This window comes from Diospyros lotus, chromosome 1 (genome assembly GCF_014633365.1).
Source record: "Diospyros lotus cultivar Yz01 chromosome 1, ASM1463336v1, whole genome shotgun sequence".
Classification (NCBI taxonomy): Eukaryota; Viridiplantae; Streptophyta; class Magnoliopsida; order Ericales; family Ebenaceae; genus Diospyros; species Diospyros lotus.
Genome location: NC_068338.1, coordinates 44,656,547 through 44,683,447, shown reverse-complemented (window position 1 = coordinate 44,683,447; position 26,901 = coordinate 44,656,547). Strand labels below are relative to the sequence as shown.

The following is a 26,901-nucleotide window of genomic DNA, read 5'->3' as shown; positions in this document are numbered from 1 at the left end:
CTGCACCTATTAATAAACATTTGAATGGTGTTAAGCACATTATTCGATATTTGAAATGTATTAATGATGTGAGATTCTTTTATTCAAAAAAATATGAATATTCTTTAGTGGGATATGCAGATGTAAGTTATATTTTGGATCTACGTAAAGTTAAATCATAAGCAAGATATGTGTTTACGCGTGGAGGAATAACTATATCTTAGAGATATGTGAAGTAGACATTGACAACAACATCTTCAAATCATTTTGAAATTATTGCAATTCACGAGAATGTGTATGGTTAAGGAACATGACCCATCATATCCAAGCATCATGCGAATTAGCTTTAATGAAAAATAGCCTAATAATATTGTATGAAAATAATGTAGTTTTTATTACACAATTCAAATTAGACTATATCAATTGGGACAAGACAAAACATATTTCTCCAATTTTTTTTACACACATGAGGTTCAAAAGAGTGGTGACATTGATGTTCAACAGATTCGCTCAAATGCCAATATGGTTAATTTATTCCCAAAGCATTGCCAACATCTATATTCAAGAAATTGGTACATAGAATTAGAATGCGCCGACTCAAATATCTCAAGTGATCAACAATAAAGAAAGTAACTGTACTATTTTTCCTTCGCTCAAGTTTTGTCCCACTGGGTTTTCTTGGCAATGTTTTAATGAGGGAGCACATTGACACTTCAAATTATTTTATAACTTATTTGTACTATTTTCCTTAGTTTGATAGTTTTTTTTTTCATTCAGATTTTTTCCGAATGAGGTTTTTAATGAAATAGTTGTTGTATAGAATAGTCATTTAAGGGGAATGTTGTAAATTATTAATGAATGACTATTGTACTCTTACAACCCTAATTTATACTTATAAATATGGGGCTTTGGTTCTTAATAAGACATACTATTTTGAGATAAGATTATATTAATCTCTTATATGTGATATTTTTCTTTTTCTATACTGGTTTCACCCTTAGCTTATTGGAGTTGATTTAACTTCAATCAAAACCTTTGGAAAAACCCAATTGTTGAAATCTTAATATGCTTTAGCTAGTAATTTCTCTTGAGATGGAAATGACAAAAGGAAAATTTTGAAAGGAAATGAAAGTTCAAACTGGATTGGATTGAAATGGAATGATTTTACAAAAAATGACACAAAAATAATATGTGAGAGCAACAATACAATGACCACATCATAAATTAGGTTTTCCTCGACATCTTTTTCGTCTTTCTTATTTGCTTTGATACCCTGGCAATGCAAATTGTTAAGATTCAAGTTTTAAGGATTGTCGATTGTTTGGTATGAGAAAGAAATAAATGAAAAAAAATATAAAAAGTTGATAATGTCATCGGTTGAAGGATATAAAAGAGAAATATATTTTATGGGAATGGTTACTAATTAGATAAAGAGTTAAACAAAATTTAACTAGAATTAGCTAAGACGAGATTTAGTAACAAAATTTGTAAAATTAAAAAAATCATTTATATTTTTAAAAATATCTCATGCTTTAAAATTATATCTCGAGAATGAAAGACACATTAAAAAAAAAGAAAAAAAAAAAAAAAGCCAGCGGGGAGATTTCCAAACCGTCTTATTCCGAGGCCACAAGGAAGAGACATTCTGTAATAAACTGAAACAAGAAGGGCACCGGGGGAAATTTAATTTCTTTCATCGAGAACTACCACCCCCGATCGACCGATTTGCAAGTTGCAACACAGAAGGAAAGGGCTACGCTTTCATTTTCAGAACATCAGACCTCACTGTTCCTCACCGTTCAAATTACTTCTTCTTCTTCTTCTTCTCTCTCTCTCTCTCTCTCTCTCTCTCTCTCTCTCTCTCCCAGAATTGCATAAAAATGGCGGATGCTTACTGGAGATATGCTGAAAGTAGGCAGCAGCCACCGCCGGCTCTTCACTCTCTCGTCGGGAAGCGACCTCGTGCTGAATATGGTACCTTTTTAATCTCGCTCTCTCTGTGTATGTGATTCTGTTTATGTTTGCCTATGTCGCGCCAATGTTGGTAGAGTGATTAGGGTTTTGTATTCAAGCTAGTAGTTTTGATGAAATCTTGTTATTAGGTATTCTTAGGGTTTTGTTGTATGATTCTTGGTTTCATTACCAAGTAAGTTTGAAGGTCTCGTTCTCTTTGGTTGGTCGATGATTGGGATTATGAGTTAGAAAATTGTACTGTTGTTTGAAACAGCTTTCTTGGACTTGAGTCTGTTTGGAATTTGAGGTGGGAAATAGAGAAGAACGGAACTTTCAACATATTTACTTATTTTACTGCTTGGCTCTATGGTGGAATAACAAGAAGTGAATAAGGACTGAGAAGCAAGAGAATGTCATTTTCGATCTTATTTTTCCTTTGTTGTATCTTCAACTGCAGGGACCGAGGGTGACATTCATTGTTGGAGGGGCCATAGAGTTAATATATAAATAAAAGGGAGTAGGGGGCATGTATGAATCATCTAAAATATGTCTATATTTACGTTGTAGTTAACATTTTACCTCATGCACAAACAAGGACAAGCATTTCAGTGCACACTGGAATTTGACTATGCCACATACTAACTAGATAGGAAAATTTTAGAAGATTTGGGGGGGTATATAGAAATTTTTTTGAAGTTCGGGGTGTCTGCCCCTATTCTATTGGCAAAACAATTGTTATGTTTGGTTTCTTTCCTTTTTTTTTTTTCCCCAAATCAAATAATGGAAAGTATCTTGTTCTCATTTTTCTTAATTTTATCTGTTAAACCAAATAAAACATTTTTCCGTTGTTCTTTTCTCTTTCATCTTCGTGGGCTCCAAGTAGAGCTAGTTGGCTGGGGTTTACTTTTTGACTTTTTTCTTCCTCTCACGAGGAGCTTAACAGTCTTAAATTGATATTGCTTAAAACTGGCATTGCAGCCGTACTCTGATACCCTTTATCTTCTTCCCAAATCAGCTGCTCATCTGTGATTTTCCCAACCCCTTCAAGGCCTCAACAAACAGAATAACCCCTTGTTAGAAATTGGGAACACTGGCGGCCTTTAATCACTGAAGAAACCACTCAAACACCTCACAACACACTCACAGCTCACCCGGCCATCATACCACAACACAACCATATACTAAAGAACAGAAATTTAACTCAAGAACAAAACAAGAAATGAAAACATCAAACCACACAAGGAGACAAAGATTATCCTGGTTCAGGCCGACTTGAATCAGCCCTACATCCAGCCTTCAAACCCGAGCACAGCCTCTTTATTTGATAGATGATCAATACAACAACTCCACTCTTTCTCTCTCATGATACAAGCCTCTCCCAAGAATGTACAAAGACTACTTACACACACATATAGCCTTCCACTCTCAAAGCTCTCATGAAAAACAGAAAGAGAACATGCGGCCTCTTAACCCCTAGCCCTCACTGCCTTATTTATAGACAATAGTGAAATTTCCTAGGCACATAATTGATATTTACAGTTTGACCCCTAAACTTTGAACTAATTACACTCGAGGCCCAACGCCTATCAACTAACCATTTAACCGCATATAAACAACTGCACAAAAATCCTATCACTAACTTGAGACAATCTTCAACAAATCTCCACCATTGTCTTGAGTGTGATACCTTCCATCTTCATCCATCAAAGACTTTTTTGGCTTGCTCTTCCTTTGGTTTCCCGCATGATAACCTGATCATCAAATCAATCAACAAACATTAAGAGAATCAAAAACAATGCTGTAAATTTCACCAATGGATCACCTAGGACAATACTTTCAGCTGCACTTAACTAAACCTGCAACTCTCATTAGAATTATCTACCTCCTCAAGGGTCTTCCTAATGAATACATTCCTAACATCAATATGATTGATATACTTCATGGTGGGACTAAGGACTAAGCCAATTGGACTGCCATTGGCTGTTTCAACTCCTCCTACCTAGACTATATTTTAGGGTTCCTGCTGCATACAAAATGCAACATATACACCCTAAATGCATAATTTCCAGCTAGGCACAATCCACCATAAACCAAATCCATACATGATGTTACTCATTAATCCAAAGTGTCCAAACATTTATACAGCATCACAACACAGTGAACCCTACCCGGATTGGCCTTAACTTTGCTAGACTTACTCCTAGCACCCAAAACCGGTCTATTAGGCTTTACCACTGTTATTCCTCTAATGTTTGCTTCAAACAAACAGGACTGCTCATCTCTACCTACCAGTCTACTAAGATATGCTTACAATTAGGGTAACCTAGGCTGCCTTAAGCTGTCCAAACTCTACTCCAATCTCTATGCCTTAGTATTTCCCAGCTTATCCTTCCTCCCACACTCTCAAACACTGATCTAAACACTCAGCTACACCTTGAGAGTTTTATTTTTGGAGAAAATACCAATAAAGCTGCCCATCAATATACTAAGCATACCACTGGAATATTCACAGCTTTCCTATGCACTCAATTTTAACCTTTTTGGACTCTTCCAATCTTATATCTTACCGAAGGAACTACTATCATATCTTATACCTAGAGAGACCTTCTAAGCAACCAATCCTTGCTTACCTTTCCCTCTAGCCTCTTATTCCTTGGCTATACTATAAGATCACTTTTCTCTTAGTTTCCACATGGATAATGGTTGTTAGCGATACCTATTTGATCCAAATTAAGCCTTCATGTGCTGCTTTAATCAATGGCCATTTGTCTAGCATTTTTCCTAGACTTTTCCCCATTTCCAGCACCTTCCTTAATTCTCAAATAGCCACTTCACAGCACTCCACCCCTTTAACCTAAGGGATATACCACTTAAAAGTCCAAGCTTCATTTTTCCCCAAATTTACATGGCTCCATGCCATCCATTTGGACAAGAGTGCATCACCTCTTCTTGTACAAGAGGTTCTATTTTCCAGCCTGCTCCTTAGCATTCAAACCTGAGCCTAAGCATCCTTCAAACCCAACATTCCATACCTCACTGGTAGATTACTTGTGGTTCTATCTTTTACCCATCCTAGGCAACACTAGACCTTCTATTCCCTTGCTAATTACCTACAAGGTGATTCTCCTTCCATTTCCTTGCTTAATCCAAATTTTGATCAACCATGGGCTTCACCATACAAGACAACCCTTGCACACACCCTTTTCCCCTCACTGTTCACAAGGACCCTCAATGCAAGAGCCAAAGCTATACTAGATTCCTCCCTCTCACAATCTAGCCCAAGCTTACACAATGAATCTGATCAAACCATTTTCCAGATTTCCCTATTGCTATACCCTGGTTCATAGGTTAGTTTAGGACATCCTAAAGGATTCTCCTTGCTGGCCAGCATTCCAAATTCCATCCCTTGGCCTTGGAATTAACTAATTCCATGTCCTATTAGTAGAGTTTTCCCTCATAGGTAAGAACCCTAGCTTTAGGAGACCTAGGCATACCTATTCCACAACTCTACTACACCTAACCTTCCACACCAGAAGCAATTTCCAGCAAGCTTCCTAAATTCCAGCAAGCTCATATACGCTTGGGAATTCCTTAGGGACACATCATCACCACTAGGTTCACTTCACCTAGCTCCACCATGAGACAAGGCTTAGATAGGTTCCCCAAACATCCTAGAAACTGATTTCTAATGGGATTTACTGATTTTGGAGACTTCTACCTTTGGAGACCTAGCCAAAACTACATGGATTCTATTCCTATATACCTGCAAATTTTCCCTTCCCCTGATATCCCTAGCTTTAGATACCTTTCCTAGTCCTTGCTCACCATTGTGAGCCATCCTCAACAAATGACACAGCCTAACCTTATCATAGGCTATCTTTTAGTGGCTGCAGCTTATCCACATATAAATGCAAGCATGCACCATATAACCTCCATTCTTGAGGGTTGCTACCATCTCTCTAAGAGATCCTTGCAACTTCTTAGGACTCCAATTCTCACTATCTAATTATTCCTAAGGACATTAGGCTTTCTATTAAAAACAGGGACATATTTTACAGCTTTTAATATTCTGGAACAGCTCCACCATGCTTCCTATTCTCACATCTCCAATTATCTTGGCCTTAGTTTGATGCCTAGACAAACCATTTCCCCCTCCACCATGTCTCTATGGGTAAATACCCATTTCCTATGAGAATTACACCCTAACCCTAGGCATAGTTCTGAAAGGCGCGAGGCGCAAAGGGTCCTGGAGCCTGAGGCGCGAGGCGCACGAGGCGAGGCGCGCCTTTGCGAAAAAAAACTAAAAATCTTGTAAAATCATAAAAAACTATCAAATTATCAATAATAACACATGCATATCATTAATGTTTCATTATCTTCAAATTCTAAACTAACAACATCAAAGTTAATTCATTCATCATACAATTTCTAAACTAGAAACATCATCAAAGTTCAAACTTAAAGTCTCAAACTCAAACAAGTACCAACCGTCGTGCAAAGTTCTAAACAAACATATAAACACTACAAGTCCACAATTAATAAAGAAGTTTTAATCATCATCATCATCATACCCTTCACCAAATTGAAAATCATCATCTTACGGTGCCATATTTTGCTCATCCTTGATTCCTTGTTATTTTTCTTCTTTTGCATGTACTCTCCAATCTCTTGTTTTATTGATGGAGGACATTTTGGAATAGCTTTAGTATTCTCCACAATCAATAAACACTACAAGTCCACAATCAAGAAAATGCTTTCATTTTGAAAAATGCTATTTTTCTAGGTTTGGAAGATTAGCGCATTTTTTCTAAGTCTGGAAGATTAGGGCATTATAAGGAGACATATAAGAAAATGTTTTCATTTTGAAAAACTAACTCCCGGTATTTTGATAGTTAATATTCATTGTTGTTAAAATGATTTTTAATGAATTTTTCAAGAAATAGTAGGTATGTATTTTGGGGGTGGTAAAATCGCTAAATCCTGAATTTGTACTAAAATCAAAATTCTATTTTCTTATTGTTATGGATTTTGATTTTTTAGATATTTTTATTGAATCCAAATGGGGGGTACTTTCTTATTTACATTTATGTATTAAAGTAAATGGAAGGTAAAATATAAATAAAAGAAAATGTGGACATTTACTTAAACTAAAGAAATGTAAATAAGTAGTGATGTATACATGCTGAAACTGAGAAGAGGGGATGCTGGAGAGGAGAGAAAGAAATGATGCAGGCAGGATGCAGGCGCCGTTTTCATGAGGCGCGCCTCAGCGCCTCACCTTGCAAGGCGTGCGCCTTGCAGAAACCGCCTCGCCTCAGCCCAGGCGCGCGCCTAATAACTATGACCCTAGGACCTGTGCTATTTTTACTGCATACCTAGAAAGACTAGGACATCCGCACTCTCATAGCCAAAACCACACATGGTGTTTGAACATTCAGGGCTGGTTCTTTCTTCCTGTTTGGGCAATTCTTCTTCATATGCCCTTCTTCATGGCAATGAAAGCATTTAATCACTTTCTTGCCATTCCTAGACTTAGACCGAGACCTACCTTTAAACCTAGGATCTCTTCTTCCTGTTCTAGAGTTCACTGCCAAGGCTTCTATGGCAGATTTTGGGACTCTACCTTGTGTTGAAAATCTTTGGTACAGTTGCTTGGACTGGGTTCTAAACATGTAAAGTGTCTCTAGTCTATCCCAAAGATCCTTCACGGTTGTCTTCTTTGACACCTCCTGCAAGACTTTTATCTTCTAGACTTAGAATAAGGGTGTTAAAAAACTCTTTGATGGTTTCTATCCTCCTATCCCTGATTTCCTTTTTCTGGACTTCGGATAGGGTTTTCGGGCATAGGCATTCTAGCCTCTAGGGCTTCCTCCGGTCTAAGATTCCCCAATAAAGCTCTCATCTTCATCCTCCATAGGCCAAAAACGTTTTGGCCATCAAGCTTCTTCACATCATACCGTGCGGCAAAGGCTATAGAAGCCATTCCTGCGAGTATGGGGTGAAATTCTAAGTTCTTGATGGATCTTGATGAGAGACCTGGCTCTGATACCAAATTGTTAGAAATTGGGAACACTGGCAGCCTTTAATCACCCAAGAAACCACTCAAACACCTCACAACACACTCACAGCTCACCCGACCAACATACCACAACACAACCATATACTAAAGAACAAAAATTTAACGCAAGAACAGAACAAGAAATGAAAACATCAAACCACACAAGGAGACAAAGATTATCCTGGTTCAGGCCGACTTGAATCAGCCCTACATCCAGCCTTCAAACTCGAGCACAGCCTCTTTATTTGATAGATGATCAGTACAACAACTCCACTCTTTCTCTCTCACTATACAAGCCTCTCCCAAGAATGTACAAAGACTACTTACACACACATATAGCCTTCCACTCTCAAAGCTCTCATGAAAAACAGAAAGAGAACATGCGGCCTCTTAACCCCTAGCCCTCACTGCCTTATTTATAGACAACAGTGAAGTTTCCTAGGCACATAATTGATATTTACAGTTTGACCCCTAAACTTTGAACTAATTACACTTGAGGCCCAACGCCTATCAACTAACCATTTAACCGCATATAAACAACTGCACAAAAATCCTATCACTAACTTGAGACAATCTTCAATGCTTAATTCTCTCTCCCAATTTTGCAGCCTAACTTGAAAAATCACTTGCAAAAGCCCATCTGTCTTGCTTCACCTCTCATTAGTTGTCTTGCTCTACACTTTACAGATGGCTCTTGCCATGCCATGTAGCATCGTCTCATTTTGTTGGTCACAGCCATTGACAGTCTTTCTCTCTCTTTCTCCTCCCTGCTTACTCCCTCTATCTTGCTCTCTTTATCTCTTTCCTTATTGCTCTCTTTGTATCTTCCCTTCCTATTAGATTGTTGTTAATGTCGAATGACTTATTATGTTGATTTGGAAGCATAATTTTATTATTACTTTATTGAGTTAAATTGTTTGTTTAAGGCATGCTTGTCAGGACCCTGGCCCTAACTTGTGATTTTCTTGAAGATAGAATTGCAAGAATAGGAGAAATTGAAATGGGGGAGGATAAGACAGAATAAGGGGGAAACAGACAACAAATTGGGAGAAACAGATAGAGAGAACTGAGAGAGAGAGAGAGAGAGTAAAGGAGAGTTGCAGAGGGAAAAAGAAATCTTTAATTATCATCTATCCATGATCTCGGCCAAGAGGTGTATAGCTTTATGTATAAGCTATTCACAATCTTTATAGAGTAGTTATTACTTCTCCCCTAAAGGTAACTGCTCCTTAATTACTCCATTACTGATACTGACACTAATATGAAAATAAACGCAATAAGTACTCTTCTACAAATTAATACAATCTACAGAAAATAAAAAATAGAAAATAGCTAGCTGGTCGTGACATTCCCTCTCCCTTAAAAGATTTTTTGTCCCCAAGAAATCTCAACACTTGGCCTCACTTCTTCATCCTATTCATCCTTCCTACACTGTAGGGTGTAGAATTCTTGACCTTCATGTAGTAATCATGCGAGTTGGTTTTAGCAGTAAGTATTTCTGCAGCAACCTTCTCTGCCAAAACTAGCTCCAGAAACTGGTCTACACCACTTGGAATGACAACAAGACTGTCATATTGGTCAAGATCAAAAACAAAAACAGCAGTAAGATATTCTCTTGCTGGAATTATCTTAACCTGTTTGATGCCTACTTGAACCAAAGCTATGGACCCCTCAGCCTTTTCCAGAACCAAAGGCAAAGAAGTAGTATGTTAACCTAGGGTTCTTTAGAATTTAATCTTTAGATGAATTGTTGCCTCTCTCAACTGCATACACTATCACGGATTGTTAATGAAGAAAGAACAGAAACTGAACAAACAGAATGATAAATTGAATCAGAAATAGGAACAAGAAATCTAACCACACAACTGAACACCGGTTTATCCTGGTTTAGATTGCCCCTTGGGACAACCCTACATCCAGCCTTAGAATCCTTCCGAGAGCAGCCTTACTTTATTTAAAACAGATCAGTACAGCAATACCCGAGTACACCCTCAATCGCTCACCGAGATTACAAAGGACTATCTCTTTTCTCTAGCCTTTCCTCTCAAAATGAAACAAAAGCAGTACTTGCACAGAAAATGAATTCTGTCTCTCGGCTAACCCCCTGCCCCCTTATTTATAGACTAGGAGGGCGAACATCCCAATATAATTTTTGGAATTAGATATTACCGGTTTAACCCCCAAACTTAACTAAATTACAGTTGGAACAAAATTAAAACCACTTATCTAAACATTAGCAATTGCCTTAACTAATCTTTTAGGAACTGACTCGAGGCAAACTTATCACAATACTCCACCATTTGCCTTGAGTTCAATCCATCTGCCAGAGCTGATCCTGATCTTCTCCGGGACTGCATGTTGAACCTGATCACTTAACACAACAAACATTCATTATATTCAAACAATGCTGTAATTTGGACAAAAGAACTGGTTTGGTAAATATATTAGTTGCATTATTTTCTCCAGCAACTTTAATTAGGTCTACTTCCTCCTTCTCAAGGATCTCCCTAATGAAATGATACCTAACATCAATATGTTTGGTTCTTTCATGGTGGAATTGATTCTTAGTTAAGTGGATTGCACATTGGCTATCACATCTTAACTCAGCCTTAACATTTTTTCCTAGGAGTTCACCCACAATACCTTTTAACCAAAGACCTTCCTTGATTGCTTCCGTAACAACAATGTATTCAGTCTCAGTGGTGGATAAAGACACCATGGGCTGCAGGTTGGTCTTCCAACTAATGGTAGAATTCCATAGCTGAAATACATATCCGGTTGAGTATCTCCTCCTATTGATGTTTGCTGCATAATCAGTATCCGAATACCCTAAAATGCAAGGTTCTTCTTCTAGTTTTGCTCCACCATAAACCAATGCCATATCCAATGTTCCTTTTACATATCTAAATGTCCATTTCACAGCATCCCAGTGTGCCCTACCCGGATTGGCCATAAATCTGCTAGATACACTCATAGTATGGGCCAAATCCGGTCTTGTACAGATCATTCTGTACATTAGGCTGCTCACTGCATTTGAGTAAGGAATCTTACTCATTTCTTTCATGTTTGCTTCACTAGCTCATGGGGGAGTTTAAAGTGCTGTGCAAAGGGGACTGAAACCTCCTTTGCATCCATCGTATTAAACTTCTTAATTAACTTGCTAAGGTATGCCTTTTGGGATAGGATAAGCTGTCTATGCTGCTTATTTTTCCTAATTTCTATGCTCAATATCTTTCTAGCTTCTCCTAATTCTTTCATTTTAAAGGCTTATCTCAATCTCAGCTTTAAGTTTTGGATTTCTATGGCTGATTGACTAGCAATCAGCATATCATCTACATATAGGAGAAGATATATTGAGATCTTACTAGGCATATGCTTGAAATAAACACAGCTATCACATGCATTCTTTTAAACCCTTGGACTATCATAAAGGAGTCAAATTTCTTATACTATTGTCTAGGGGACTGCTTCAAGCCATAGAGAGACTTCCTAAGCAAGCATACTTGCTCTCTTTTCCCTCTAACCTCAATTCCCTTAGGCTATTTCATAAGAATATTTTCCTCTAACTCTCCATGTAAAAAGGCTGTGGTGACATCCATTTGATCAAGAATTAAATCTAAGTTTGCTGTTATGGCTAACAAGATCCTAATTGAGGTATTCCTCACCACCGGTGAGAATACTTCATTAAAATCTATCCTGGGCACTTGAGTGAAGCCCCTAGCCACTAACCTAGCCTTATATCTAGTCTTATCTTCTTTCCCAACACCTTCCTTAATCTTGAATAGCCATTTACAGCCTACAACCCTCTTCCCTAAGGGTTTATCTATTAACATCCAAATCTCATTTTTTATAAGGGACTCCATCTCGGATTGCATGGCAGCTTGCCATTTCTTGGAGTCTTTAGAGTGCATTGCCTCTTCAAATGTAAGAGGCTCCTCACCAACTTCTTCTATTACACTTGAAAGTGCATAGGATACTAAATCTGAATACCCATACCTAACTGGAGGTCTCACGGTTCTTCTCTGCCTATCTCTTGCAACATTATACCTCTCATGGTCTTACTCAATTTCTATGCTAGATGGCTCTTCTCTCTCTCTACTATAATCTGAATCCTGACCTATAGGACTGTCTATTGTATTTTCAAGCATCTCTTCTTCTGGATTTAGGTTTATAGGGCTATCTAAGACATTTTCTGAAGGTCCTAGTTGATGTTCAACTTCCACTGCTTTAGTATTCCCTTCATTTCCCTAGATATTATTGTCCTAGGTAAGCCTGATTTTAGACTCCACAATTTGTACCCTTTTACACCAGAAGGATATCCTATAAACAGACATCTTTCAGCCCTTGGTTCAAGCTTCCCTTGCTTGACATGGACATGAGCCAAGCACCCAAACACTCTTAAGTGGTCCAAGCTAGGCTTATGTCCAATCCACATTTCATATGGGGTCTTAAATCCTATAGGAGGTGAGGGAGATAAGTTTATAATATAGGTTGTTGTATTTATAACTTCTCCCCAAAAAGTTTTGGGTAATTTAGCATGAAAAATCATGCATCTAACCCTCTCTAGCAAGGTCCTATTCATCCTTTTATTAAGGTCATATTCATCTATAGTTGATAGGAAATACCCATCTCCACCATGAGTTAATGTTTGGGCAGGACCCCACAAATCAGAGTGTATATAGTCTAAAGGTGCTTTAGATGAATGTGTGGCAGTTTTGGAGAATTTTACCTTAGTTGATTTCCCAAATCTGTAAGTTTCACATTTATCTAATATTCCTTGCTTAGATAAGCTATCCTAAAATGCCAAAGCCTTGTCTTATCATAGGCTTTTACCTCAGTGGCTGCAGCTTCTCCACACACTGTGGAGGCTTGCAGCACATAGATTCCATTATTTAGGATTGCTCTTATGCTTATTAGAGAGCCTGTAGACACCCATAGGACTCCACCATCTCCGTAGGCGTAATCGAGGGCACGAGCACGGGGGGCCGCGCAAGGGCGCTCATCCCAAGGGAAATTAAATTTCTTTTTAAATTAGGAACATATCTTACAGAATTCAATGTTTTAATAGACCCATCATGCAGTTTGATCTTTATATCTCCTATGACTTTAATCCTACATTCATGATTATTCCCTAACAACACCTCACCCCCTTTTATTTATTTAAAATTCAAGAACCATTGCCTATGGGTTAACATGTGAAAAGAGCACCCCGAATCTAGTATCCATACATATTTATCTATATTTTCAGACACTACAAGTGCATCGACACTATTATAATCATATTCACAAATAGATGAGGAAATTTCAGACTTAGGCTTATCTAGGAAATCCTTCTTTTTATTAGGACAATTTCTCTTAATATGTCCTTCCTCATGGCAATTATAACATTTTATAATTCTCCTATCATTCTTGGATTTTGGCCTAGATCTTCTCCTTTGCCTAGGGCCCCTCTTATCAGGTCTATACCTAACTGATAACACATCCCCATCTGAGCTCTTTCCTTCTACCCTATGCTGCAATTCCTTTGAGTTCAATGCTCCCATTACATCATCTTGGGTTAGGGTGTCCCTGCCATGTTTTAATATATCTACAAAAGTCTCATGATTTTGGGAGATAATGTAACAAGACTAATGCCTTATCCTCATCATCATATTTAACATCTATATTTTCTAGATCTGGACACAATTTATTAAAATTGTCAATGTGATCTTGTAACCTTTGACCTTTATTCATTTTGAAGGTAAAGAACTTAGCCTTTAAATACAATCGGCTTGATAGGGTCTTGGTTATGTAAAGGCTTTCGAATTTGAGCCAAAGCTCTGCTGCGGTTTTCATTTTAGACATCTCTCGCAGTACCTTATCCCCTAAACTCAAGATTAACATATTATAGGCTTTCTTAATGATTTCCTTCTTCTGATCTTCCAAATAGGTTCCAGGCATTTTCTTTTCCCCATCTAATGCTTCTTCCAATCCTAAATCCCCTAGCAAAGCCCTCATTTTCATTTTCCAAAGGCCAAAATCATTTTGGCCATCAAATTTTTTAATATTATATCTAGTGGCAGACATTTTTTATACTATTTCTATGACAGGAAATAAAAAAACAAAAAAAAATCTTTTGCTTTCTTGATCCTAAAGATCGGCTCTAATACCAAGTTGTTAACCTAGGGTTCTTTAGATGAATTATTGCCTCTCTCAACTGCATACACCCTCACGGATCGTTAATGAAGAAAGAATAGAAACTGAACAATAGAATGATAAATTGAATCAGAAATAGGAACAAGAAATCAAACCACACGACTTAACACCGATTTATCCTGGTTCAGATTGTCCCTTAGGACAACCCTACATCTAGCTTTAGAATCCTCTTGAGGGCAGCCTTACTTTATTGAAAACAGATCAGTACAACAATACCCGAGTACACCCTCAATCGCTCACCAAGATTACAAATGACTCTCTCTCATTTCTAGCCTTTCCTCTTAGAACGAAACAGAAACATTACTCGCACAGAAAATGAATTATGTCTCTTAGCTAACCCCTTGCCCCCTTATTTATAGACTAAGAGGGCGAACATCCCAATATAATTACCGAAATTAGATATTGCCGGTTTAACCCCCAAATTTAACTAAATTACAGTTGGAACAAAATTAAAACCGCTTATCTAAACATTAGTCGATTATTACAATTGCCTTCATTGATCTTTTAGGAATTGACTCGAGGCAAACTTATCACACAATATTATTAGAACGTTCTTTCTCAATCTCAAGAACTTCTCTATTAACATCTTTCAATCTTGATGATTAATTGTTTGAATCAATCATCCCATGATCAGAACTTTCGAGATAGTTATCTTGTGCATCTCCTTCTGAAACTTCTCATTTTAAGGAATCATAGTATTCCTTAGAAAATTATTCAACTGGAATACTAACCTGAAACTTCTTTGAAAACTAAATCAAAATCTCATCCAGCTCTTGGTTGATGGTAGCCACTTCTTTCTCCAGTGATTGCACAACTTCTTGGGTGGCAGTGTTGGTGTTAGTGGTCATGCGGGTCCCTTCTGCCATTTCCTCAGTCCAATTCTTTTAACTTCACTTTGACAGCGACTGTGACTGCTTCCAGTAACTTGGTAATTGCCTATGATATTCTTCCAGAATTCAGCTTGTCCTTCTCACCTTTAAAAATCTGGTCGGAAATGCCTAAATCCAGCTGAGAACCGGACTGCTTTGATACCAATTTGTCAGGACCTTTGATGTGGTCACCAATCAAGACCCGACCCAAAGTCGACCTGACCACGTCAGAACAATATTTTAATACTTCTTAAGTTTTAGAATTCTACTTGATTTAGGATTCGACTTCATGTTTCTACTTGATTTAGGATTCTACTTCATGTTGGATTTTATTTTTATTAGGATTCTAGTTGACTTTTACTTAGGATTTATTTCTATTAGGATTCTAGTTGGATTCTAATTGGGTTTATTTTGGTGTGTTTTTTTTCACACGCGCTATACGCTGCGTCAATCTTGGCCTTATGTCAGATTCCTGATCTGACAAGAAATTCTCGATCGATTGGGAAATTCGAGAGGAGGGAAAGGGAGAAGTGAAAGAAATAGAGAGAAAGAGGGAACAAGAATTGAGAGGGAGAGAGAGTTTGAGAGGGAAATTAATTTCCAGATTTCATTCAACATAGGGGTAGAGGCGTAGATCAATTCCTTTTATACTGTTCTATGGCCTAAATGGGCGCCAAAAGCGGTTATGCCCTCCCCACTTGCTTTACAACTTGCCCGGTAATATGCTGGAACATTCCTCCAGCTATGCTTATTCGTGGCCTTTTTTTACACCTGCCTCAGCCCACAAAATCGATGTTTACAGCCTATTACATTGGCCCAATTATTCAACTAACATAACAATCCCTTCCCCTTAAAGCATTTCTTGTCCTCAAGAAATATGTAGTAGGCTGGCAGAGTTTGGAAATTGTCGGAGAAGGTTTGGGAGGTACTCCCAAGTGTTGTTGTCCTCATGGAGGGATGACCACTAGACTAGGACTTGGATGAGGGGGGCTCCATTTCTGCGAATCACTCTTCTGTCCAAGATGGCTGCAGGCATGACATCCTTCTTTTCTTCTTGGGTCATGGGAGGCAGTGAGGGGTTGCAGTGTTGTGTGTCGATGGCTTTCTTGAGGAGGGAGACGTGGAACACCGGGTGCATTTGTGTTCCCTTCGGTAGGTGCAACTTGTTGGCTACGACCCCAATTTTCTCTACTATTGGAAATGGCCCATAGTACCGAGGGCTGAGCTTGGAAATTGGCTGTTGGGATAAGGCTTTGAGGTGTTGTGGGCTTAGCTTTAGGTAGACTTCATCCCCCATTGAGAATACTCGTTCACTTCGTTTCTTATCAGCCATATGCTTCATTCGATTTTGTGCTTTGGCCAACTCTGTTTTCACTAGTCTCATCATTTCTTGTCTTTGTTGCAATTAAGTACCTACAACAACCACTGTAGAGTGTTTGACCAGGGTTGGTAGGAGCCTTGGTTTGTAGCCATAAAGAGCCTCAAATGGTGTCATTCGGATGGAGCTATGGAAAGTTGAGTTGTACCACCATTGGGCCACTGCTAACCATTTGTGCCATCCCTTAGGCTATAGGAAACTAAAACATCTAAGTATAGCTCTAGCGATTGGTTCACCCTTTCTGCTTGGCCGTCTGTTTTAGGGTGATAGACCGTTGACATCAATAGTTTAGTGCCCAACAACCTCGTCAATTCTTTCCAGAATATGCTAGTGAATATTCGATCTTTGTCTGAAACTGTGGATTGTGGGATGCCATGCAACTTCACCACACTATCCATGAATATCCTTGCTACTTCTTGAGCTGTGTACGGGTGGGATAACCCAATAAAGTGGCTAAATTTTGAAAACCTATCTACCATTACCATAATGCAGTCCTTCTCCTCTGATCGGGGGAGCCCTTCTATAAAATCCATAGTGATATTAGTCCATACCTGATTTAGTAATGGTAGGGGTTGTAGAAAGCCCAGATGTGCCACTGTCTCATGTTTACACTTTCTGCACACATCACACCTCATCACATAGTCCCAAACATATTTTTTTTAGTTGAGGCCAAAAGAATACCTGTTGTACCCTCCGGTAGGTATTCTGAATGCCAGAGTGTCCTCCGATGGGGGACTCATAGAGTGCATGTAGGATCTTGTTCTTCAGTGCTTCATTGTCCCCGATAACTAGTCTTCCTTTGTATCGGATCACTCTATTGTTTAATGAATAGCCTGGTCTACTATTGGTATCCACACTTAGCTGTTCTAATAAGCCTTTGGCCCTTTCCCCTTGTTGGTAACTGTCAGTCACTTCTTGTAATCAATTTGGGACTATTGCTGAAATGGCTTCATAGGCTCCCTTTTCTTGACAGCAAGATAAGGCATTTGCTGCAATATTCTTTCCCTATCCTAAATTGGATTACATAATCCAATCCCATAAATTTGACCATGCATTTCTTCTGTAATTGGGTGTGCAACCTCTGTTATAGCAAGAACTTGAGGCTTTCATGGCCCATTTTTATCATAAATTTTCCTCCTTCCAGGTAGTGTTGCCACTTTTCTACTGCCATTAGGACTGTCATTAGTTCCTTCTCGTATATGTTAAGGCCTTGGTGTTTGAGAGCCTGGGATTGGCTTAGGAAAGCCAATGGTCTGCCCTCCTGGAAAGGAACTGCCCCGTTTCCATGGTTGCTGGCATTAGTCTCCAACACAAATGGCTTGCTGAAAGCAGGTAGGCCTAGCATCGGAACTTCACTTAATGCCTTTTTAAGTTGCTCAAAAGCTTCCTCTGCTTACGGGCTCCATTTAAAGCTGTCCTTTTTCAGCATCTCCATTAAAGGCTTACTTATTGTCCCATAATTTCTTGCAAATTTTCTGTAGTACCCTATAAGTCTTAGGAACCCTCTCAAGGCTTTGATGCTTGTAGGTTTTGGCCAGGCAACAATGGCTTCAATCTTCTTGGGGTCTGTTCCCACCCCAACCCCTGAGATGATATGCCTTGAGGCAAGTTTGAGTCATGGGGGGTATTAGTCAGGTACTTCACCCCTGTTCCTGCTCTAAAATTTTCTTTGTTCTACATTCTGCCTCTAGACAACATCATTCCTGGATTCATCCCCCTGCTCCTTCCCCTCTACTTCTTCATTAATGTCTCAACAGTTAATTCTTGTAACAGTGCATCTTCTGTTGCTTCCTGCACTGATCTCGATCTCATCATCTTCACCATGGATCTAAGATCCTTGCTCAATCCACTGATGAAACTCGACACAAAATAATCCTCTGTTAAGTAGGGGTTTCTGTGAAGCATAAGCGACTTCAACTCTTCAAATTTGAGCTGATAATCTTGAACCATCCCGAGTTGCTTCAGTTTGTTGAATTCTTCAACAATGTCTACCGTCCTTCGTTCACCAAACCACTCACAAAGTCCCCTAACAAATTCTCCCCAATTGTAGCCATCTCTTACTCTAGACCAACCTTGAAACCATATATCCCCTACATCATTTAGGTATGATGCGGCCAGGTTAACTCTCTGATCCTCGGCCACTTGATGTATATTGAATAGCTTCTCATAGCACCGGGTCCACCACCTTGGGTTAGTCTCATCAAACATTCGTAGCTCTAATTTAGGCACTGCAAAATTAGAGTGACCGGAGTTGACCACTACTCCCTGCCTCCTGGCCATTACTCCTTCTCCTATTCCCCCCAGTTCACCCCCTAATTTCGACGATCCCATCGCCCTATGGCTCTTTCCAATTCATGGGAGTATGGGATCCAATTGCTCCCGAGGGGGAAAGTTTGGGGATATTCTTACCTGCGCCTGGTTTGAGAACATCAGCATGAATTGCTACATCTGATCTCTCACCACGTTGCTATGCTCTCGCATCTCTTCTCGGATTTGGTTGTGCATATCTCCCCTCAACCGATCCGCCACCACTTCCAACTTCTTATCCACAGCTTCGATCGCATCCTCCATATTTCCTACTCGCTGTTGCACCTCGGTTATCGTAGCGATGACCTGTTGGATCTGTATCTCCATTTGTTTCATGCGAGTACCGTCAGCCATTGTGTCTCAACCCTCGGAAACGCTGGCCAAGAAGGCTGCTCTGATACCAATTTGTTAGATTCTTGATCTGACAAAAGAGTCTCGATCGATTGGGAAAGGCGAGAGGAGGGAAAGGGAGAATTGAAAGAAATAGAGAGAAAGAGGGAACGAGAATTGAGAGGGAGAGAGAGTTTGAGAGAGAAACTAATTTTCAGATTTCATTCAACATAGGGGTAGAGGCGTAGATCGGTTCCTTTTATACTGATCTATGGCCTAAATGGGCGCCAAAAGCGGTTATGCCCTCCCCACTTGCTTTACAACTTGCCCGGTAACATGCTGGAACATTCCTCCAGCTATGCTTATCCGTTGCCTTTATTTACACAGGCCTCAGCCCACGAAATCGATGTTTACAGCCTATTACATTAGCCCAATTATTCAACTAACATAACACCCTAACTTGTGATTTCCTTGAAGATAGAATTGCAAGAATTGGAGAAATAGATAGAAATTGGGGAGGATCAGACAGAATAAGGGGTCAAACTGGTAGATATGAAGGAGAAATAGAAAGCAAATAGGGAGAAATAGAGAGAGAGAAAGAGTAAGGGAGAATTAGAGAGGGAAAGAGAGAACTTTAATTATCTTCCATCCATAATCTCAGCCAAGAGGTGTATAGCTTTATATATAAGGTATTCACAATCTTTACAAAGCAGTTACCAGTTCTCCACTACAGGTAACTGCTCTTTAATTACTCCATAACTGACACTAATCTGAAAATAAAGGCAATAACTACTCTTCTGCAAATTAGTACAATCTACAGAAAATAAAAAATAGAAAATAACTAACTGCTTGTGACAATACTCTTGAAAGTAGTGATGTTTTCACTTTTTATGCGTTTGTAAACACATATTTGTGTTGCATAGTATGGTTTCTTTGATTTTGAAGTTATATTTAATATGCTTATATAATGTCATTTTATATAGAATTTTAGTATAGTTATACATATTTTTATAATATGCATTGTCAGTGTTTTTAGTATCACATGTATGTGATACATATCATACGAGTCAGTTCAATACTTATCCTTATAGATACAAACCAAAGAGTGAATTGGATTTTGTGTTGAATCACAACCTGAATAACATGTATAGTAAGATACAAGACATTCTGGGTGAATCCCACAATTCAGTCATTTAAAAAAAAGACTGGAGCAGTTGAATTCTGCAGTCGTGTTGTGACAGACCCGGTTGGGTCTATGTGGCCCAAATGTGTAACAACTCAGTTTTCTTCATATATATATATATATATTTGTTTTTGTTCCTTAACCTGCTGTGAACAGTCTTATTGGGAGTTTAGGGTTAGTAAAATTTAGGTCTCAAATAGGGTCTTTTGGGTCAAAAACTAAAAAATTTGCAGCATATGAACAGTCTTGCTCTTTGTCCAGCCATGTAGCTTGCTGCTGAGTGCTTTCTGTCCAAGAAATCTTATGATGTTTGAGTTTATGACTTTCGTAAGACTTATGGTTTAATTTTGGAGTCCTTGGTGCCTTATTTTAATGCCATAAATGATATCAATTTTGTTTACCTCGGGTTAAAATTACTATTTTGAATATTTTCTTCATGTTATGGGTATAAACATCTTTTAGAGTATATATTTTCTAGGTTCTTTATCAAATTGTTATTGTATCTTATGATGATTCAATTCACAGTTCGGAAATTGATCTTCCAATTTACGATATGTTTATTGATTTGACAACAATGTGTATTATTAATTTATTCTAATAATATATGTGGTACAGTTCAGTATTAATACTATAACGGTCTCTCTCTCTCTCTTTATATATATATATATATATATATGCTTGTATTACGTGAGTGATTGACTTAACAAAAGCATGACGAAATTCAATTAGATTTGGGGGAAGACATTGAGGGTATTAGTTTCTAATGGGAATACTCATCCATTCATTGTCAGGAATTTCAACAAGCTGATTACTGATTAGGAGTCATTAGTTATGGCTATTAGTATTTGGCTGCTAAAAAATTCAGTGAGCTATATGGAGGCAGTAATATAATATAACAAAGATACTTTTTTTGTCTTTTTCTTTGAAGTGGTGGTGCAATTAAGGAAAGTATTTAAAGACGCTCCTCAGTTTCTGATGTTTGGACCTTTGCAGAATTGAATTTTGATTTACATTATATGGTTATGTATCTTGCTTCTTTCTGTTTCTTTCTTTCTTCAACTCTCCAATTTTTTTTTTTTTTGATTTTTCTGTGACATTGCAGATCTTCCTGGTGGTAATGAGTTGCCTGGCTACTATACTCATGGAGATGAAAGGGCAGGAACACACCGTGTAATTAGAGATACAGATGCCATTGGAGCATCTTATGATCGTTATTTACGTGGCGCGGTAAATATAATTCACTCGTGTTCTACTTGTCAAAAAATTAAAAAAAAAGGGTAATTCATTTTTAAGTTGAGTACCAATAGTTGTTCTTTAGTTCTGAGGCTATGGTTTGATATGCCAGCAACTTTCATCGTATGGTGGGGGAGATTCTGCTAGACCTTTGAGCACTGGACTAAGTAGTCGTCCTATAGAGGACCCACGCATGATTGATATCGGGGCCCAAGATCCAATGGGGACATCAAAAGCTCGTCCCTTAGGAATGGGAAGTGGCAGGTCTGAGCTTCCCCTACCTCCAGATGCTAGCAGCACACTTTTTGTGGAGGGCCTGCCTGCAAACTGTACAAGAAGGGAGGTTTCTCGTATCCTTTCATAACTGACTTGATTCTTTTATTGCTTTATATTTCAAGCTTGCAGCTTTGTACCTTAACTTGGGTTGCAGATATATTTCGTCCTTTTGTGGGATATAAAGAAGTGAGACTTGTGACCAAGGAATCAAGACATGTAAATTTCCCATCTTGTTTCATTTGTTAATCAATGTTTAATATTTTTTTTACTCTACAATAGCCTGATCATTGGGTATTATTTCCTCATTAATGTGCTGGTTATGGTAATTGCAGTCTGGAGGTGATCCTTTGGTACTCTGTTTTGTTGATTTTGTGAGTCCAGCGCATGCTGCCACTGCTATGGATGCCTTGCAAGGTGACTTGATTGGCAAACTGTTTTCATTCCAAGTGTTAAGAATCTTTTATGTTGTTCGCCAAAATTCTAGCAATATCTGCTGTGATATCCTTCCTCTTGTATTTTCATGACTTTTTTAGTTTATGTTGCTTCTTTAGCTAAGTTTGATGCATACCACCTGATGCTTTGATGATTCACTTCCTGGCACAGGGTGATAGTTTCACTTTCAATGATACCTCTTATGTTTGTCAAGATGATCTAAATGGGAAAATGAATGGTTGTCACATAATCTGTGGTGGTAATGTGTGGAGGATGTAGTCAGCTATTTATAATAACCCTTGCTCATAATTGATATATCACACATTTGAATACTTTTCATGCACAAATATGACACCCTCAATAAGTCACTTCTATCTAAGAATGTTCATTGTGTAGTTAGGAAAATAACTTTTTCCTAACACCGGAGTAGGCTTGTAAATGGACTGGATCTACTCGGGAACCAATCCAGTTCTGATCCATTTATTTAGAGTATGGTATTATAGGGGTGTGTGTGTGTGTGTATCCGATTACCCAGACTCAGTTTCAATTTTAATTGCAGATATAATACATGGTTCGGAATCTTCAGATATGAATTTATTAGTTCTTATCTGATTAGGATCTTGACTTTTTTAAAATTAAATATAAAAATATATATTATGCATAAAAAACAAAAAAACAAAAAATATAAATGATTAAAAGAGATTGTCCAACCCATTGTGACCAGGCCATCTCAAAGACTCAAAGCCATTAAAAGAAGCTGATTGTCATTGTCTCCCATCTCAAACCCATTTCATTTAAAGTTAAATCCTAATGTCTTGCTGCCTCTCTCTCCCGCCCTCTCTCTCTCTCTCTCTATATATATATATGTATATATATAATTTGTAATCTACAGCTTCAGATTCTACAATGTCACTCACCTCTCTTGATCTCTCTCCATGATAATGGACTTCTCTCTCTATATCTTGGCAATTGTGATGATGAACTTGTCAACAGGTTTGGTCTAGATCCAGGCCAGACCCAGTTCCGATCTATTATGAGTCTGTTACTAAATACATATTCGATTACATATACAATAACGGTTTGGGTATGGATTTCTTAGTTTTGACCTGATTAGGTTCTGTTTTATAGGCCTACTCCAGAGAGCCAAGTGCTGCATGTCAGGAGCCAGAGAATTAGGAGCAGTTGTAGTTATTTCTTACAGTTATGAATTAGGAGTATTTAACTGTAGCAGAGTAATGGTAGGAGTAGTTATTTGTAGCGGAGCAGTGGTAGGAGCAGTTATCTGTAGTGGAGTTGTGGTAACCACTCTATAAAAACTGTTGGATAGCTTTATATATAAAGCTATAACCCACAGTGTCAAGATCATCATATCATAATTATTAGAATTCCAGTTTCTCTCTTTCTCTCCAATTCTCTCCCTATTTTGTTTGTTTCTCCCTCATTTCTCTGCTTCCCTCTATTATTTTGTCTGTTTCTCCCTTATTTTGCTCTATTTCTCCCTACATTTCAATTCTATCTCCGAAGAAAACCATAAGTTAGGACTGGGTTCCTGTCAATTGGTATCAGAGCGTTTGGTTCTCAGATTGCAACCTATGTCTACAAATTTTGAAACCATGGCGGATGGTACCTGAATGACATAATTGGAGGTGATCCACATGTTGGACAAAAAATTGGAGACCTCTGTGGATGGAATTCATAGGAGGTAAGATGAATTTATGTTGATGTTTTCGAAATTGTATCAAGTAAGCCTTCCTTCTGATTTTCTTTCTAAAGAAAGATCAGTTCCACTCCTGCCAAGAAATGGAGTGACTCATAGAAATCCGCAATTCAACTTGCTGGAGGACTTTCTGTCAAAGGAGAAAGCTGATCAAATTCCGGAAGGTATTGATGATGATGCTGTTGATATGACATGTCCTAAGCAACCTGCAGATCAACACAGCAAGATGCCTAGTTCAAGAAGCAGCAAAGATGTTCATGATGGGGATTTGAATATGTTCAAATCATATGACCCTATCTCTGTCACAAACTCATTGAACACAGTCAAAGATCCTCTCCCTTTAAAGCATCTCCCTGTACTTGGTCATGGAGAGGTTCAGCCATTTGTAGGCATTTCTGATCTGAAGGACATTACAGTCCAAGGTGATTTTAGGTTTGTCTAGAAAGGTCAAATTGTTTCAACTAAACCAACTCAAGACCTTTCACTGGAGGTGGAAGAATTGGATGCACCATGGAGTGATCTGGTTCTGAAAGAGAGAATCGGGGCAAGTTTCTTTGGTATTGTCCATCGCGTTGATTGGAAGGGTTTGGATGTATACAACTTTGGTACGAGATTATGGGAAATTGCATGGAATTCCACACTCTATTGTTCTGATAGAAAAGCATTGACTCTACTGCTATCCAGTTCTACTTTCCATCCACTAACTACAATAACGGTTTGGATATGGATTCTTAGTTCTGACCTGATTAGGTTCCGTTTTACAGGCCTACACCAGAGAGCCAAGTGCTGCCCTTTGAAGTTTATTTCTCATATTACTTTTCCTTATCTTACCTTTCACTATGGTTATAAATCTCAGTTTAATTTTTATGGGTTGCTGCTGACCAATTAGTGGTGCATGGATCATTTTGGGTTCAAGCAAACCCAGAACTGAATTGATCTAAGGCAGTTCTTGGAAAATGGATCCACAACTGAAGAACTAAACCAATGGACCAATTTGGTTTAAGTCTGAATTGAAATTTAAAATTCATAATTTTTAACATGTTAAAACATTCTTGTTGTCAAATCTTATAGGGACAACTGCTTGAGGAGCCAAGCCCGTGCATAAAAATAAATGGTTATAAGCCAACCTTCTAATTGATGGTCTGATATTCACACAAGCAGGCCTGTACTTCAGAGGCCTGTCCACATACAAGACTTGGGAGTTACAATGTAAATAAACTTAGTGTGGGGACAGGATTTTGGTCAAAAGGCTGAGAAGTTAACTTTTTCTACCAAATAATGTAATATTTTCATACTCTTCAATATGAATGTGCAGAGAATTGGACAATAAATTCCCACTCACACTGGAGCATAGTTGTCAAAAGCATGCTTAAGGCACACCTAGGCTCTAAGGCGCATACCTCACCCTGAGGACCTATGTCATAATTTCTTTTTTAAAGTTTTTGATGGACTTTTTAAGAGCTAACTAGTAATAACTAGGGGAAAAAAATTTAAAAAATTGAGAAAACAATAAAAGCACCCTATTATCTATCTTATAAATATGCACCTTTCATCCAAAAGGATTGTGCCTACACCTTGTCCCTCACATCTAGGCTTGCCCCTCAGTACACCTCAGTACACCTTGAGCCTTTGACAACCATGCATTGGAGTCTGGAACAACAGATAATGACAACACCAAGGCTTAATCTAGTAGAAGGTGAGAACTATATATATTCTAACTCTAGTTATTTTCTATTTATAACCATATGATTTATAAGGCTATTATGTCTTGTGTCATGCCAATGAGCTTTCTACCAAGTTTCTTTAGTCTTCCTCTACCTTCTTGTTATAAACTTCTTGCATTCCATCCACTCCTTTACATGACTGCCTATTTGTTTTCGTCTCATAGGACTGAACTGTCTTAGACTGGGCTTGTTCAACTTATCTTTAATAGATTCCACTCTAACCCCAATATAGGTAATCTCATTTTTAATTTTGTATTTGAATAAAGTAGCCTAACCACCCCTGAGGTTTGGCATAATTATGGGGACCTCCCTGCTGTTAAAAATAAGGTAGAAAAATGACTATTTCACCCCTATAATATCTCTCTCCTCTCTCCTCTCTCATTTTAGTAAAATTTTAAAAAAATGAAAATACCACCTGTGTCTGGCTGACAGGTTGGGGTTCATTGGCAGAACACCAAGCAAATGCTAGGGTTCTTTTAAGCTTGCAGTGGGACATTCGATTCTTTGGTTTTACCCATGGTCTTTGATAACATGACATCTTACACATCTTCTTACCTGACCTGAAAATATGTGGTGGGCGTGCAATTGCATCCTTGGGGTACTGGGAAAAGAATATAAACATCTTGTGCAATCAAATTTTTGTGTTAGCTTGAAGGGATACTGCACATCTAATCCCACCTTCTACTGATTACTTGTTTGTGGTTTAGAAAAGGCATGAGAAGATGCTCAGCAGAAAATAGTGAAACTCAATTTTGCAGGTTATAAATTTGATGAGCATGATCGGGACTCAGCCAGTTTAAGGCTGCAATTTGCTCGCTACCCTGGTGCGAGGTCAGGTGGTGGGCACCGTGGCAAGCGATAATTGTGCAGTTTTACAGGTGAGAAATACTATTTCCGTGTGTTAGACCCTTTGCTTTTGAAAGTTTATTTTGAACAGCAAATCAAGCTAAGTTGTGGACGACACTTTTGTGTAGGACCTGCTCAATTCTGGGAGTTCCATGGTTGCAAGAAACTAATCAACAGCCTTGTTTGTGGCTTTGGGGAGTTGCATCTCTCTGCATTGGCGACTTTTTAGGTTAAGTATGAACTCGGTGAACTTTTAGTAATTAGGAGTTGGTTTCTCAAGTTTCGGGGTGTTGGTTTTTAATTGACTTTGAACTTCTGTTGGACACAATTAGTGTATGGCAATGGTAATGTTACATATCACATTTAGACTGAGAGCTAAACATCGCTATGCTTTCATAAATGTCTTTTGATTAAGATTTCT

General features: G+C 38.3%; 1 protein-coding gene across 1 annotated transcript; it reads left to right on the top strand.

Annotated features, from left to right (window-relative positions):
• The first annotated feature begins 1,684 nt into the window (after window positions 1-1,684).
• Window positions 1,685-26,901, top strand: LOC127813222 (RNA-binding protein 1-like). The gene is made up of 7 exons (XM_052354088.1): window positions 1,685-1,953; window positions 21,355-21,479; window positions 21,598-21,835; window positions 21,916-21,977; window positions 22,094-22,175; window positions 26,393-26,512; window positions 26,609-26,901. The coding sequence occupies exons 1-6, from the start codon at window positions 1,860-1,862 to the stop codon at window positions 26,494-26,496; spliced, it is 705 nt and encodes a 234-aa protein (XP_052210048.1). The 5' UTR covers window positions 1,685-1,859; the 3' UTR covers window positions 26,497-26,512; window positions 26,609-26,901.

Coding starts and splice junctions, on each gene's coding strand:
- LOC127813222 (XM_052354088.1), top strand. CDS start 1,860: ATGGCGGATGCTTACTGGAGATATGCTGAAAGTAGGCAGCAGCCACCG. Junction 1,954..21,354: donor GCGACCTCGTGCTGAATATG/GTACCTTTTTAA, acceptor GTGACATTGCAG/ATCTTCCTGGTGGTAATGAG. Junction 21,978..22,093: donor TGACCAAGGAATCAAGACAT/GTAAATTTCCCA, acceptor TGGTAATTGCAG/TCTGGAGGTGATCCTTTGGT.